This window comes from Peromyscus leucopus, chromosome 1 (genome assembly GCF_004664715.2).
Source record: "Peromyscus leucopus breed LL Stock chromosome 1, UCI_PerLeu_2.1, whole genome shotgun sequence".
Lineage (NCBI taxonomy): Eukaryota > Metazoa > Chordata > Mammalia > Rodentia > Cricetidae > Peromyscus > Peromyscus leucopus.
Window position 1 is genome coordinate 183,256,183 of NC_051063.1, and position 16,190 is coordinate 183,272,372.

A 16,190-nucleotide genomic window follows, 5' to 3' on the forward strand; every position below is an offset into this window, starting at 1 on the left:
ATGTTATTCTTTTTTGCTTTATTTGGAGTCATTATTCCTACAAGGTCAAAAGTTTCAGGCTCCTTCCTATCACATGAATCTCAGAGGGTGAGATGAGTTCATCAGACTTGGCCGAAAGCATATTACCCACTGATCATATTGCAGACCCCCTCTCAAAAATTACATTTGTGTGTGTGTGTGTGTGTGTGTGTGTGTGTGTGTGTGTGTGTGTGTGCGCAAATTTAGGAAACTTGTCTGGAGATTTGAATGGAAAACATCTCCCGTAGACTCAGGCATTGACCACTTCGTACCAGCTGGTGATGCTGCTTGGAAAAACTTAGGATGGCTGGAGGAAGTAAGTCACCAGGGGGTGGGCTTTGAGAGTTCATAACTCCGATCCACTTCCAGTTTGCTGCCTGTTTCAAACTTGCCATTGAGGAGGTTTACCCTCTGCTTCCGGCTCCCGCTGCCATGTCTTCCCATCAGAACAAACTCTTATCACCACTGGAGCCATGAGTTCCGTAAGCTCTCTCTTGATGCCTTCACTTGCCTTAGCCATGTTTCATCATAACAACAAGAAAAGTAACCAGCACAGACAAGAACCATGCTAGAGTCTCTTGCAAATATCGGTTAACACTCTACCTTTCTGGACAGTTGCCAGCACCACTAATTTTCTCCAGGAAATGTGAAATCCAAAGTTTCTGTCATTGTGCTTGTTTGTGAATGATGTTATTTGCTCTCCACAGATGGAGACCTCACTGGAGTTGGCCAACATGACCAGAGTCCAGCAATTTGTATTGTTGGGCTTTCCCACAAGGCTGGGGATAAGGGATGCCCTATTTGTCATCTTCTTGACTCTCTACCTGCTGACGCTCCTGGAGAACACGCTCATCATCTACCTCATCTGTAGTCACAGCGAGCTCCACAAGCCCATGTACTTCTTCCTGGGCAACCTTAGCTGCCTGGAGATGTGCTATGTGTCAGCCACCATGCCCACACTACTCGTGGGGCTGTGGACGGGACCCTACCATATTTCCTTTGTAACTTGCATGACCCAGCTTTTCTTCTTTGTCTCTCTCATCTGCACGGAGTGCACCCTCCTGGCCTCCATGGCCTATGACCGCTATGTGGCCATCTGCCGCCCACTGCACTACCCACTGCTCATGAGGCCACAGGTCTGCCTGGGCTTAGCCTTGTCTTCATGGCTTGGTGGGCTGGTGGTCTCAGCAATAAAGACAAAATGCATTGCAAGCCTGACCTACTGCGGCCCCAATGTCCTCAACCAATTTTTCTGTGATGTCTCCCCTCTGCTCAACTTGTCCTGCACCCATGTGGCCCTCACAGAGCTGGTAGACTTCATCTCGGCCATCGTCATCTTCTGCGGAACACTCCTGGTGTCCTTGGCCTCCTATTCAGCCATTGGGATGGCCGTCCTCCGGATGCCATCAGCTGCTGCCCGACGAAAGGCCTTCTCCACCTGTGCCTCCCACCTGGTAGTGGTGGGCATCTTCTACTCAGCAGCTCTCTTCATCTATTGCCGCCCCAGCCGCATCAAGTCCATGGACCTCAACAAGGTGCTGTCTGTCATCTACACGGTGGTCACACCTCTCTGCAACCCTATCATCTACTGTCTGAGAAATAAGGAGGTCCACACTGTGCTGAGAAAGACTCTTCATTGGCCTTGATCACCATCTTCCATACACGAACCTCTCACACCTTGGTTCAAATCTTTCATGGCCCAACCACCACAAGTAATCTTTAAATGCTAACTAAAACCTGAAGAAAAGATTTGCCTAGGAGTTTAGCTAAGGAAAATCATTAAGAGAAAAATCACTTTAGAGAATGATCAAAGTCAATGAGTAATAATTATACATATTCACTAGCCCACATTTTTATATGCTTAAAATCACTCACAACATGCATATTTCATAGTCCTAGAATTTTTATTGACAATTGGCTGATAAATATTTATCGAGTCTCTTAGAGTCTACAAGGGTAGAAAGATACTGTACAAAAATTAACAAGTTTACTGCATCATTGTGAAAAGAGAGAGTCAATTAAATGTCTATCAATAGTATTTATATGTAACAATAGTTTAATTACAAGATTAAATGTGAGACTGTAAAAATGTTTTAAATAATTATTTGTATGATTTTAATTATGGATACACGTGTATGTCTATGTGTGGGGTATGTGCACGGTGTGCAGAGGTCTCTGGAGCAGAGTTGCCAGTAGTTGTGAGTCACTCAACACCCATGCTGGAACTCAAGCTTGAGTCCTCTGCAAGAGCAGTGGATGCTTTTAACAACTGAGCCATTTCCCCAGCCCATATGCTCTACCATGAAATACGCCTAACTCATATGTATACTTAATTTAAAAACCAAGTAAAAATGCGGTACAAAATTCCATTGTGTGTGTTTGCATATATGTGTGTGTGTGTGTGTGTGTGTGTGTGTGTGTGTGTGTAGGTCATAGGACAACTTCAGGTGTTAATTCTTACCTTCCATCTTCTCTAAAGCTTTCCTTCCCCCAGTTCCTCTACATCCACAGGGACCAGGGAATCCTCTCAGGTCTAGAGAGCTGGTTTAAGCTTGTTCCCTTGCCTTTAGTCTCACAGTATAGCCAACTCAGTGACTGGGACATTCCAAAGCAGAGACACAGGTGTGTGTGTGTGTGTGTGTGTGTGTGTGTGTGTGTGTGTGTGTTTGCATGCACATGCATGTTTGTTCAAGACCAAAGACAGCTTCTCCCAAGGCGTACTGAAAGGCTCCAATCCTTGGCATCACCTCCTTCGGGCCAGCTGATTCCATCTGGCCAACACCAAAGCCTACCCTACGTTGAGCATCAGCAGGAAAGGATCTGAACTTGTCTGCCTTCATCCAGTAGGTGAGAAGGTCCAGAGAAATTCTTTGAGGGAGTGAAAAATGAGAGACAGTCATTTACTCTGGTGAATATCATTTCTCTGCCCCACAGAGGAGGGGGAAATATCATGTTAATACAAGACTTTACTATAAGGTTTGACCTTGTAAGTTAAATGCCAGAAGCCCTGGTTTTGAACCCAGGCCCTACGTAAAAGAGGGTGTGGTGGCATATACTTGATATCTCAGTACTTAGAAAACAGAGGCAGGGGATTGTCAGCTCAGGTCATCCTCTACTAGGTATCAAGTTTAAAGCCAACCTGGGATATATGAGACTTTATCTAAAAACCAATACAAGGAGCAGCAGAAAGAATATGCTGTTTCTTTAGTCAAGATCATTCTGGCCTCAAAGTTGTGCTTCTCCCACCTTAGCCAGCCTTGGAGTGCTGGAATTACACGTATGTGATAACAGTTATACATGCTTGGCTATAAAAAAAATTTGTATAGAATATGTAATTGTTTATTAGGTACCAGCTCCAAATATTTGAAAGATATTGATGTAATGCTCATGATGATTACATGTAAAAATATATGCATATATGGGTAGAGATAGTGAGAGAGACAGCGTGGAGGGGTCAGGTGGTGTCTTAAAGACCATGTACTTACAAGAGAAAGGTAATCTGTCATGGTGACTTCAGACTCTTGTTTTCAGCAAAGGTTCAGTTATCTTCCCAAAGATGAGAAGCTGGGCCGGCAATAAAGACGATTGTGGAGTCTCTCCATTTCAAAGAAAAGAAATAATCCTACATTACAGAGAAGACAAAGGGGGTTGAAATAGACAAAGTGACTCCTAGAGACATACGAGTTCAAGGTTATCAATCATCTTGATGATAAAAACTCAGCTTCTTTCTGACCATGTGTTCATTGCTCTTGAGTTCTGCTCTCTCTGCACGAAGCCTTCCTTCATAAGCATTTGTGGGATGCAGTAGAATTAATAACTATCAAGTCAATAGTCTCGTTGAGAAAAAAGCCTCTAGATTTTATGTAAGACAAGAGGTTTACAACCTGTCCCCATTTAACTCACAAGGTCAAACCTTATAGTAAAGGCTTGTATTAACATGATATTTCCCCCTCCTCTGTGGGGCAGAGAAATGATATTCACCAGAGTAAATGACTGTCTCTCATTTTGAAAAATATACAGTAGATGATTGAAGAGAGTTATTAGCCTTCCCAGAGCACAGATTTGGGAAATCATCATGGCTTATTTCCCTTTGGAGAGCAGACAGAATCAGGCTATCCATCACATCCTTTTGAATCTAGGGTACATGCTGCTGAGTAGTTCGTAAATTGTGGAACTGGGTATGTCTTCTGTTTCTCCTGATGTGGTGAGACACTTTGGGTGACTGGTAGATATTTGTATGGGGGAGGGGAGCATATCAGTCACTGCCAGACTCTTCAGAGTTTTGGCATCAGTCCGGAGCCTGGATGATGAAGATTCCTTTTGCAGTAGCAAATAGAACTCCATCTACAGAGAGTCAGAACCTAACTCTTGAGAGCTCTTGTGTAAGCTTGTGAAAAGACCTACCACCCAGATAAAAAAAAAAAACCCAAGCTAATGGGATGCTTGTGTTTAGCAACACAGACATAATCAGTCCCATGCTATTCAGATATGGTGGGAGGGGGGTCCTGTTGAAGACAAAGACTAGGCATACATCCCTGGTAATAAGACTAGTGTGAACTTCTCTTGTGGTCTTTAAGATCTGAAGATATTGCTTAGTGGTAGAGAATCAGACTAGTAAGCCCTACACACACACACACACACACACACACACACACACACACACTTCTACCATGAAGGTTCTTAGAAAGAGTATCATCTTGCTTATAAAAATTTGGCAAAATAATTATTGAGTTCTTATGAGCTTTTCCAAATCAATATTTAAACCATAAAGTGGAAATTTGATCAAACCTAATTCCTGAGATATATTACGGAATGGCGGAAATACAGAAATTTAAAATTTGATTAACTTTTATTAAAAGTTACTATATAAAGCACTGGGTTGGGCATCTCATTTCCATGTGTGCATATAATGTACTTTGATAATATTCCCACCTGTACTACCACCTTCCCCCCCACACCTTCTTTTCCTGTCCCATATCCACAATATTCCTTTTACTTTTTTATTTTATATTTAATCTTGAGCTTTAAAGATACTTATCTACCGATACAGAGTGCCTCCATTAAAACTTCTTTCTGATTTTGTTCTTTTTATTTTTTAATTTAATGCATAAATATAATGTCTTGATCATATCCACCCTTACCCTCTCTCTGTAACCCACCCAACACGCCATGCTCCCAACATCATGTTCTCCTAAAGTCCAATTAGTGCCATTTGAGTGTGCATGGGTGTGGAGTCATCTACTAGAGCACGGGGAATACACAAATGGTCACCTATCAGACCTGTGAAACAGTTGCCTTCTGTTGGTTTTCTCATGCCTCTTTAGTATTCAACTTCATTATGGAATTTTTTTTTTTTTTTGGTTTTTTGAGACAGGGTTTCTCTGTGTAGCTTTGCGCCTTTCCTGGAACTCACTTGGTAGCCCAGGCTGGCCTCGAACTCACAGAGATTCACCTGCCTCTGCCTCCCGAGTGCTGGGATTAAAGGCGTGCGCCACCACCGCCCGGCTCATTATGGAATTTTTAAAACAAAATTTGCTCTTCATTGATTCTTCTCCCTATTTCTCTCCTACTGTATCCTTCTTTATATTTTATTCCTAAATTTAATATATCAGAGAGAATATCCAAAACTTACTTCACTTAACATGACCTCTAATTCCAACCATTTTTGTCTGCAATCATTATTTCATTTTTCTTTATGACTGATTAAAACCCTAGTATGTATAAACACCATATCTTTTGTATTCATTCACTCACTGCCTGACACTTAAGATGTAAGGACAGAGGACTTTGATTTTGCGAGAGCCCCATGTGTAAACCAGCTCTACTTACTCACTCCCCTCTGTCTTGAGTAAGTAACTTCTCAAACCTGACCTCCATTGTGATGTTGCAATGGTAAAAGCATCTTCACAATGGTCTGTGATGCTTTAAAGGGTTAAAATTCTTTGCAGTGGAAACCAAGACTTTGACCCAAGGAGGAGCTCTGGACAGTGGTTCTCAACCTATGGGTTGCATTCTCTTTGGAGTCCCATATCAGATATCCTGCATATCAGATATTTATATTATAATTCATGACAGTAGCAAAATCACAGTTATGAAGTAGCAATGCAATAATGTTAGGATTGGGGGTCACCACAGCATGAGGAACTGTATCATTAGTAAAGTTGAGATCCACTGGCATAGGATATGATTATTAGTAGTACTATGGAGTTTAATCATTTGATGTTTGTGCCGCTACCGTTTAGAATGATGCTAACCAGAAAACTTAGAGAGAGTGGCTGGACAGCAACTCCAGTTATCCAGAGATTTGATCCCACTTCCCTTGTTAGTCATATGATTTAGAGCAAGCCATTTTAATTGGGTTTTAATCTTTAATGAAAAGTGTGTGTGTGTGTGTGTGCCACATGTGTGCTTGTGTCATGATATGTGTGTGGAAATCAACAGACAATGTGTAGGAATCTGTTCTCTCTTTCCACCATGTGAGCGCCAGGGATCAAACTCAGGTTGTTGGGCGTGGTAGCAAGCAGCGTTACCCACTGAGTGATCTCTCGGGCCCCATTTTAGCATTTTATTCTACAGTGTCTTTCTTATAAAACAAGGGTAAGGATGGCATTTTTTACAGTTCTGGGAAGAATCAAAAAGAAGGGGAAGGGCCGGGCAGTGGTGGAACACGCCTTTAATCCCAGCACTCGGGAGGCAGAGCCAGGCGGATCTCTGTGAGTTCAAGGCCAGCCTGGTCTACAGAGCGAGATCCAGGACAGGCTCCAAAGCTACACAGAGAAACGTATCTTGAAAAAAAAATCAAAAAAAGGAGAAGAGAGAGATAAGAAGGAAGAGAAGGAGGAAAATTGGGAGGGGGAGAAAAGGAGGAGGGTCAGGAAAAGCAGCAGCACCAGAAGAGGAGAGGTGAGGAGAATGGGGGAGGGGGAGGGGGAGGAGAAGGAAGAATGAGAAGGAAAGAGAGAGACTATTACTCCACTCTGGGCTTTATAGAGTACCTAATGTGTGTGTCAGGGACTGAAAGAAAAGAAAACACAGCTAAAAAGACTACACTTTTTTTTTTTTTTTTTTTTTTTTTTTGGTTTTTTGAGACAGGGTTTCTCTGTGTAGCTTTGCGCCTTTCCTGGAACTCGCTTTGGAGACCAGGCTGGCCTTGAACTCACAGAGATCCGCCTGACTCTGCCTCCTGAGTGCTGGGATTAAAGGCGTGCACCACCACCGCCTGGCCTAAGACTACACTTTTTTTTTCCAAAACTGACACAGTATAATTGGTTTTCATCTTTGTGATGTGTGGTGTGTATGTGTGTGTGTGTGTGTGTGTCCATGTGTGCAGCCCCATATGCAAGCATGGGTATGGAGGTCAGAAGACAAGCTGGAGTGTCAGTCCTCATTGTCAAAACAGTGTTTAAATCAGTGTATAAGACATGCTCTCTGGCCCTAGGGCTTCTGGGGATTCTTTCTGCCCCTCAGCTAACTAGAGGAGTTCTGGAACTATAGACAGAGGCCACAATATCTGACTTTATGGGGTTTCTGCAGATTCAAATTCATATTCTCATGCTTGGTTGGCGTCATTTGATCTACTGAGCCATCTTCCAGGCTCATAATTTTTTTAGACACAGTGACATTATGAAGCTCTGGCAGAACTGGGACTCACTGCATAGACCAGGCAAGCCTCTAACTCACAGAAAACTGTTTGCCGCTGTCTCCTAAGGGTTTGGATTAAACAACCACCAGACTTGGCAAGGCCCGTAATATTTTTTACCACCCACTGATTCACTTGGTTTTAATATATACTCAGGAATAACAAGCATGTTTCTCACAACTCTTGAGTGCTCTGTGTGAAGTCACAGATTCAGTAAGAGTGAGATACCAAGCTCGCACAATGCCCCATAAATCTGCTGTGTCTTTCTCTATAAAAGGGAACTCCAAGCACTCTAAATGTCTTCCCAGATTTTTTAATCACTGTGTATCACCAGGGATGCAATGTTAACCATTTTCTTTGTCTGTTTACAGATGGAGAGGTCCCTGGAGTTGGCCAACATGACTAGAGTTCAGCAGTTCATCTTGCTGGGATTGTCCACTAGGTTGGACATAAGGGATGCTCTATTTGCTGTCTTCCTGACTCTCTACCTGATGACACTTCTGGAGAACACACTCATCATCTACCTCATCTGTAGTCACAGTGAGCTCCACAAGCCCATGTACTTCTTCCTGGGCAACCTCAGCTGCCTTGAGATGTGCTATGTGTCAGTCACCATGCCCAGCTTGCTCATGGGTCTGTGGAATGGAATCTATCATATTTCCTTCATAGCCTGTATGACCCAACTCTTCTTCTTCATTGTCCTTGTAGGCACAGAGTGTATCCTTCTGGCTTCTATGGCTTATGACCGCTATGTGGCCATCTGCCGCCCATTACACTATCCACTACTCATGAGGCCCCAGGTCTGTCTGGGCTTGGCTGTGACTTCATGGCTGGGTGGGCTACTGGTCTCTATGGTCAAGACCACATGCATTGCCACCCTGTCCTACTGTGGCCCCAATGTCCTCAACCATTTCTTCTGTGATGTTTCCCCATTACTCAACCTGTCATGTACCCATGTGGCCCTCACAGAACTGGTAGACTTCATCTCAGCTATTGTCATCCTCTGGGGCTGCTTCCTCGTGACTATGGCCTCCTATGTGGCCATTGGTAGGACAGTTCTGGCCATGCCTTCTACCACTGCCCGCTACAAGGCCTTCTCCACCTGTGCCTCCCATCTGGTAGTAGTAGGCATTTTCTACTCAGCCACTATCTTCATCTATGCCCGTCCTAAACGATTAGAAGCCATGGACCTCAACAAGATGCTGTCTGTCATCTACACAGTGGTCACCCCCATGTGCAACCCAGTCATCTACTGTCTGAGGAACAAGGAGGTCCAAGTAGCTTTCTACAAAACCATGCACTGGTCCTGAGGTTGACCAGATGACTGAGGCATGTGGGAGGGACCTTAAATTACCAATATCTATTTTTTTTATTAAAATACAATTCGGATACCATGAATTTCACCTTTAAACACATACAATGTAGTGTTTTCTTCTTAGCTTGCTTCCAATTACATAATCATCATCACGTCAAACCCAGAACATTTTATTTTCCCTGAAGATAAACCTAGCCATATTAGAAATCATTTCTAATGCCCACCACCACCACTCACTACTCCACACTACAATAGCTAACAGCCTATATTTAGTTTCTGTAAATTTATCAGTTCTAGATCTTTTATAGTAAGGGGTTTATGTTATATGTAGCTATTGTGGCTGACTATTTTGAAGGCTGTATACATCGCTTCATTAATTAGTACTTTATTTCTGTTTGTACCCAAATGATATTATGTTGTATTGATGCTCCCTCTTCTATGTGCTCATTTATCAGTTAACAGACATGTGGGTTGATTCTACTTTGGGGAAATCTTTTGTCTAATGCAACTATGAACATTTTTTATATTGTAAAAAGATATAACTGTTATTATTTGTTTATGGGTATTTTCTTGCATGTATTTCTGTACTCCATGTGTGTGACTGGTGCCCACAGAGGCCAGAAAGGCAGCCTTAAATCCCCTGGAACTGGAGTTACAGACAGTTATGAGCCACCATGTGAGTTCTGGGAGGGGCAGTCAGTGTGAATATCACTTTAAAAATTGAAAAAGACTTCTATTTATTCTTTGACAATGGCATTCATGTATACAGTGTATCTTGATCTTATTGACCAGTCCCACCCCCTCAAATTCCTTGTGTCCTTCCACCTTTATGTGCTCTTCCTTAATCCTCTGAGCCTGACTACGGCCACCTAAATGAGCATTAGCAACCTGCCAGTGTCCACACCCCTAGAAGAAAAATGGCTTACTTTTCTATAACAGGCACCAGTTGCCAATAGCTCCATGGCTAGGAGAGTAGCCTCGCGAGCCCCACCCACATCCATACTGTAATATTGACTGGATATATCTTGTGCTGCTAACCATAGCTTCTGGGTGCTCATGAGAGCAATGGCCTTGTCCCATCCAGAGGACAGCATTTTCCAGCTCTCCTCATGATCTCCAGCTCGAACATCCTTTCTATCTGTTATGGTGAACAGGTTTTTGTTGGTGGTGGTTTTGTATGTTTTAATAGGTCTATTTAAGATTTTCTTGTATGTATGTGTATGTATGTATTGTGTGATGCATGTGTATGCATGCCTGCAAGGCCAAGGAGAGGGTACTGGATCTCTAGAGCTGGAGTTATAGGTGGTTGTAAGCCACCTGATGGGTAGCTGGAACTTGAAATTAGGTCCTCTGCAAGAGTAGTACATGCTTTTAACTGTTGAGACATCACTCTAGCCCCTAGAGTAGTATTTTAAATGGAGTTTTTGCTTTGGAAGAACTCAGGGGGAAATGATTTACTTGAAACAACAAATAATATTCACTCGGTTACTATTTTTAAAAATATAAAGAGATACCCATGGATGTCAGCCAGTGTTGGCAGAGGACATTTTGAGGATATACAGACTCAAACTTGAAAGGTGAATGAAAACATTTTCAAAACAAATTTTAGTAGCAATTAAAGATTTTAACCAAATTGTCAGAATACCTTCTGAGGAACGTTTGATTATATGCATGAAAAATTAGAAACTCTATGGATTCTGTGATGATGTCAATGTAAGCAAGTTTTATCCAGAAAATAAAGGATGCAGGCAGCCACTCAGCTATGAAAAAAATTTGTAAGATTCTATGCTATTATTGAAAACATCTTTTTCAAAACATTAAATTCAGAGGTGGAGGCAGGAGGATCAGGAGTTCAAGGTCATCCTTAGCTACATAGTGAGTTTGAGGCCACCCTGGACTACATGAAGTTCTGTCTCAGTACACTAAGAAACAAACAGGAAGCTCAACTGTATACAGAATACTCACACAATGGACTATTGTGTCATAGTGGAATACTATGTCATTCAAATAGTTATTCACGTTCTGTGAAAAAAAATGTCAGTTATGGGGCAGGGGAGATGATTCAGTTGATATGGTACTCACCCTGCAAGCATGAGAACCTGAATCATACTGTCTATAGCAAAAATGACCATTGAAAATTGGTGAATTTTAAGTCAACTTAAGAGCCAATGAGGATAAGAAGCTTATTTCATTTTTCCTCAGTTATCTCCAACTAATATTCTCATGAACATAGTTAGAGCACACTCATTTCTCTTGAGTGACTGTTAACATAAACTACTGTTTAAAATAAAAATTTCCAAAATCTCCTAGTATGATGAGCAAGTCATTCCACAAAAGGTCATTCTTGTATTTTTATTTCCTCTTTCCTTCAGAGAACATCTCACCGTGAGGCTCTGGCTAGCCTGGAATTTGCTGTATAGACCAGGCTGACCTTGAACTCACAGAGAACGGCCTCCAGAGTGTTGAGAGCAAAGGCACGAGCCACTGCATCTAGCTCACTTCCTCTTTTTAATAATTTACTTAATTTGATGATAAAGCTAATACCAACTTACTGCAAAATAGTAAGCACATAAAATAGAAAATATGAGTTTCTCAAGGTCGTGCTCATTAACAAACACTTCTAGCAGTTGTCAACCACACTGCACATCCCTTCAGACACCTTTCTAAATGCATACTAGTGCAAATAATTTCCACCGTCACTGTCATTGTCATTATTGTCTTGTAGGGTTGACACAATCATGACATTTCTCTGTTATTCTCAACTTAATCACCTACCGGGTTGTCTCCCCCATGTCAAGTCACCACAGATCCAGGTTAATCTTTGGCTGATACACATCTTTTCACAATATGTAAGCTATAAATGTAAATAACCTTCAAGTGGATCTTTATTTCCAATCATTTCAAATATTTATTTACATGATATTTATTCTAAATGTCACAATTTGCAATAACCATTCTTGTACATATATTTTGTTCACTATTGTACATACAGATATATGTAGCATACTCGTATTAGGATACAAAGAATAAATGATAATCTTCTCTCAAGTGTGTATTTAACAGACAGGATGCCCACCTTCCTTGTATTTACTGAGCAGTTATGTTTCTTTGTCAATATTTCTGTTCACAACTATTTTCATTTGGTCTTTATTTGGGAATATTTCCTTCCTTCCACCCTCCCTCCCTCCCTACCTTCCTTCATTCCCTCCTTCTTTCCTTCCTTCCTTCCTTCCTTCCTTCCTTCCTTCCTTCCTTCCTTCCTTCCTTCCCTCCTTCCTTCCTTCCTTCTTTCCCTCTTTCTTTCTTTCCTTTGTGTGCTGGCTAGTTTTATGTCAACCTGACACAAGCTATAGTCATCTAAAAAAGGAACCTTGATTGAGAAAATGCCTCCATAAGATCATGCTGTAGGCAAACCTATAGGGAATTTTCTTAATTAGTGATTGATGGGTGAGGGCTCAGGCCATTGTAGGCAGTGCCATCCCTGGGCTGGTGGTCCTGGGTTCTATAAGAAAACAGGCTGAGCAAGCCATGAGGAGCAAGACAGTAAGCAGCACCCTTCCAAGGCCTCTGAATAAGTTCCTGCCTCCAAGATCCTGCTCTATTTGAGTTCTTGTCCTGATTTCCTTTAATGATGAACAGTGATGAGGAAATATAAGCCTAATAAACCCTTTCCTCCCCAAGTAGCTTTGATCATGGTATTTCACCACAGCAATAGTAACCCTTTTAATTGCAAGAATTTTTCATTTTGTCTGTCGTGAATTGGAGTATATGCATTCACCATGCACTTGTGAAGATCAGAGGACCACCTATGGGTGTCAGTTCGCTCCTTCTACAATGTGAGGCCCAGGGACTCAGGTCATCAGGCTTGAGAGCAATTGTCTAGTCACTGAGCCATCTTATCAGTCCCTATAATATTCCTATTTTTCATGTTGATTATACAAAGTCTCTACACAGTATCCCAGAAACTTCTGCCATGTTTCTTTCTGCCTTTGAAATTTCTTCATGTACATTTGGCCATGATTTTTTTTCAAACCAGGAGAGGGAGGACATCACCTCTCTCAAGAATCTCAGCACAGATGGAGGGTTTTCTTCAGCACTGCATGGACCTCCCTATTCCTCAAGCAGTAGAGGATTGGGCTACACATGGGCGTGGCCACTGTGTAGATGACTGACAGCACCTTGTTGAGGTCTGTGGATTTGATGTGTCTGGGTCTGGAATACACAAAGAGGACCACAGAGTAGAAAATCCCCATCACGAGGAGGTGGGAGGCACAGGTGGAGAAGGCTTTGTGGCTCGCAGCAGCTGAAGGCATCCGGATCAGCACTCTGCTGATGGCCACATAAGAGGCCAGAGCAACTAGCAATGACCCACAGAAGATGACGATGGCTGAGATGAAGTCGGCCAGCTCTGTGAGGGCCATGTGGGTGCAGGACAGGTTGAGCAGAGGAGAGACATCACAGAAGAAGTGATTGAGGACATTGGGGCCACAGTAGGACAGACTTGCAATGCATGTGGTCTTGATCACAGAGACCAACAGTCCACCCACCCAAGAGGACAAAGCCAATCCCCGGCATACTTGGGGCCTCATGAGCAGTGGGTAGTGCAGTGGGCGGCAGATGGCCACATAGCGGTCATAGGCCATGGAGGCCAGGAGGGTGCACTTGGTACCAATGAAAGAAATGAATAAAAACAATTGAGCCATGCAGGATGTGAAGGACACATGGCAAGGGCTGGACCTCAGGCTCATGAGCAGGCTGGGCATGGTGACTGACACATAGCACATCTCCAGGCAGCTGAGGTTGCCCAGGAAGAAGTACATGGGCTTGTGGAGTAACTCATGGTGGCTGCAGATGAGGTAGATAACTAGCATATTCTCTAAGAGGATCAGCAGATAGAGGACCAGAAAAATAACAAACAGACCATCCCTGATGTCTTTCCTGGCAGACAAACCCAGCAGGATAAAATCCTGGTGAGTGGACCTGTTGGCCATTTGCAGGGATCTCTCCATCTAAGTGAAGAAAGAAACAGGTTTATAAAGACCCTGGTCTGTTCTGAAGTGTAAAGGCATCTATGGTTAAACCTTCTCAGAGCTAAATCAACTTGGCAAGGGGTTGATCTGGGGCAGGTGGAGCAATAAGGAGAAACTGGAAAACTGCAAAACCAGAAATGGAAAATTGACACACACAGGAATTTACTGAGTCCAAAATGTTAAGCAAGACATCCAACCTTTATGATCCTCCATTACTGTAGGGGTAAAACAGAGGCTAGGGGCTGGTGAGATGGCTCTGCAGTTGAGAGCACTGGCTGCTCTTGCAGAGGACCTGGGTTTGGTTCCCAGCACCCACATGGCAGCTCACATTCGTGTGTAGCTCCAGTTCCAGATGATCCAATACCTGCTGACCTCTGAGGGCTCCAGGCACACATGTGGCTCACAGTCATACATGAAAGCAAAACAGTCATACACATAATATAGAATAATAAAATCTAAAGAGAATTAAACAGAATGAAATTCATCCTCATGAAGCCCTCAGCCATCATGAATATTTAGTTTCTATAGGTGTTTGTTTTCTTTGTACTGCTGAGAATTGAACCCAGGGCCTTGCCCTCCTTAGATAAGTGCTGTACTACTGAGCCACAACCCAGCCCCTTCATGTATTACAATAGGTGAGAATGCATTTTATCAAATAAGGAATGATGGTTATTTTCTTACACTTGATGACCTCAAGTGATTGCTTCTGGCTCAGATTTCTTTCTTAGGAAACCCTTCATGACCTCAGAGGTTGTGTGCACTATTTTAAATAAAAGAAGACTTACAACAGTCTTTTGTGGGCATATCTCTCTTAACTGGGCTCATCTATAAGGAAATGTGTCACTAGTAGAAAAAGGTAGCACTATAATAATCTTTCCATGACAGTCTTCCTCCGTGACTACATGACCACAGAAGACGGCAAAGGCAAGAATGATGTTGACCAGCTCTGTGAGGGCCACCTAGGTGAATGACAGTTTGTGCAGAAGAGAGCATTTAGATTTAGTTATTTTATATGTATGAGTGCTCAGCCTGCACATACGCATGCACATCATGTGCAGCCTGGTGCCCGCAGAGGTCAGTATAAGGCACCTGGAACTGGAGCGAGGGACGGTTGTGTGTCGCCATGCAGCTGCTGACAATGGAACCTGTGCCTGCTGCAAAAGCAACCAGAGCTCCGTAAGCTTGAAGCCATCTTTCCAGCTCCTCACCTCTATTAGTACAATACAGCAACTAAGACTCATAAAGCTTGGGTAAAGGAAATCCTTCCAGAATGACAATAGTTGTGTGTGTGTGTGTGTGTGTGTGTGTGTGTGTGTGTGTGTGTGTTTCTGTTTATCTGTTCATATGTATGTGTGCATCTGTGTATGTGCATGGGTAGGTGTGTATCAATGTGTTTGTGCATGCATGTGTATGTGCATATATGTGTGTTTTGCATGCACATGGGTGTGCATATGCACCCATAAGTGTACATGCAGAGGCCAGAGTAGAACATCGGGTATCTTCCTCTCCACCTTTTTGCCTTAAGAGAGAGCTTCTCAGTGAACTGTAAGCTTACAGTTTCTGGTAGGCTGGCTGGCCAGTGAGCTCTCAGGACACACCTGTCTCTGCCTTTCCATGCTGGGGTTACAGGCACCTGCAGCCATACCAGGCTGTTTATGTGAATGCTGCATATCCAATCCCAGGTCCTCATGCCAGCTTAGCAAAACCTTTTACCCACTGAGCTATCTCTTCCACCCCCAGCAGCCTTTTTAAAGGAAAGAATCTATGCATATTAAGCATAATTTAGAGTCTACAGAGTATTCTAAATAAACATCATGCATAGGCATTGATCCAATCATGTATGTATTTAACTGTACTGGAGCTCATGAATAGTAAGTAACTTGTTCAAAGGAATTGTGACAGGTCCTGTTCTGTGCCACTAACACTATGAGAAACAGTGTTAAGCATGGACAGGGCAGTGTTTCAGCCCATTCAGCAGCAAATATCTAGTGTATGGTCTGTACCAGGTAGCTGAAATAAACAGTGAAAAAAGATGTATTTGCAACCTTTTGAAATTTTTGTATTCTAGGTAAAGAGAGTTTAAAAAACTCAAATAAAAGGTCAAATGTAAAAATGAGGTAGTAGGCACTCTGGAGTAGTCGCACAACTGTGACTCCTGTGCTGGCTTTGGGGAGGAGCTGCTTGGGAC

General features: G+C 42.7%; 3 protein-coding genes across 3 annotated transcripts; 2 read left to right on the top strand and 1 right to left on the bottom strand.

Moving 5' to 3' along the window:
- The first annotated feature begins 711 nt into the window (after window positions 1-711).
- On the top strand, window positions 712-1,664 carry LOC114688656 (olfactory receptor 5-like). The gene has a single exon (XM_028863202.1). The coding sequence runs from the start codon at window positions 726-728 to the stop codon at window positions 1,662-1,664; it is 939 nt and encodes a 312-aa protein (XP_028719035.1). The 5' UTR covers window positions 712-725.
- A 1,102-nt stretch (window positions 1,665-2,766) lies between these two features.
- LOC114688655 (olfactory receptor 5) lies at window positions 2,767-8,967 on the top strand. The gene is made up of 2 exons (XM_028863201.1): window positions 2,767-2,865; window positions 8,029-8,967. Exon 2 carries the CDS (start codon window positions 8,029-8,031, stop codon window positions 8,965-8,967), a length of 939 nt encoding a protein of 312 aa, XP_028719034.1. The 5' UTR covers window positions 2,767-2,865.
- A 4,072-nt stretch (window positions 8,968-13,039) lies between these two features.
- LOC114688657 (olfactory receptor 5-like) lies at window positions 13,040-13,981 on the bottom strand. Its single transcript, XM_028863203.1, has one exon. It carries the CDS (start codon window positions 13,979-13,981, stop codon window positions 13,040-13,042), a length of 942 nt encoding a protein of 313 aa, XP_028719036.1.
- Window positions 13,982-16,190: the final 2,209 nt, after the last annotated feature.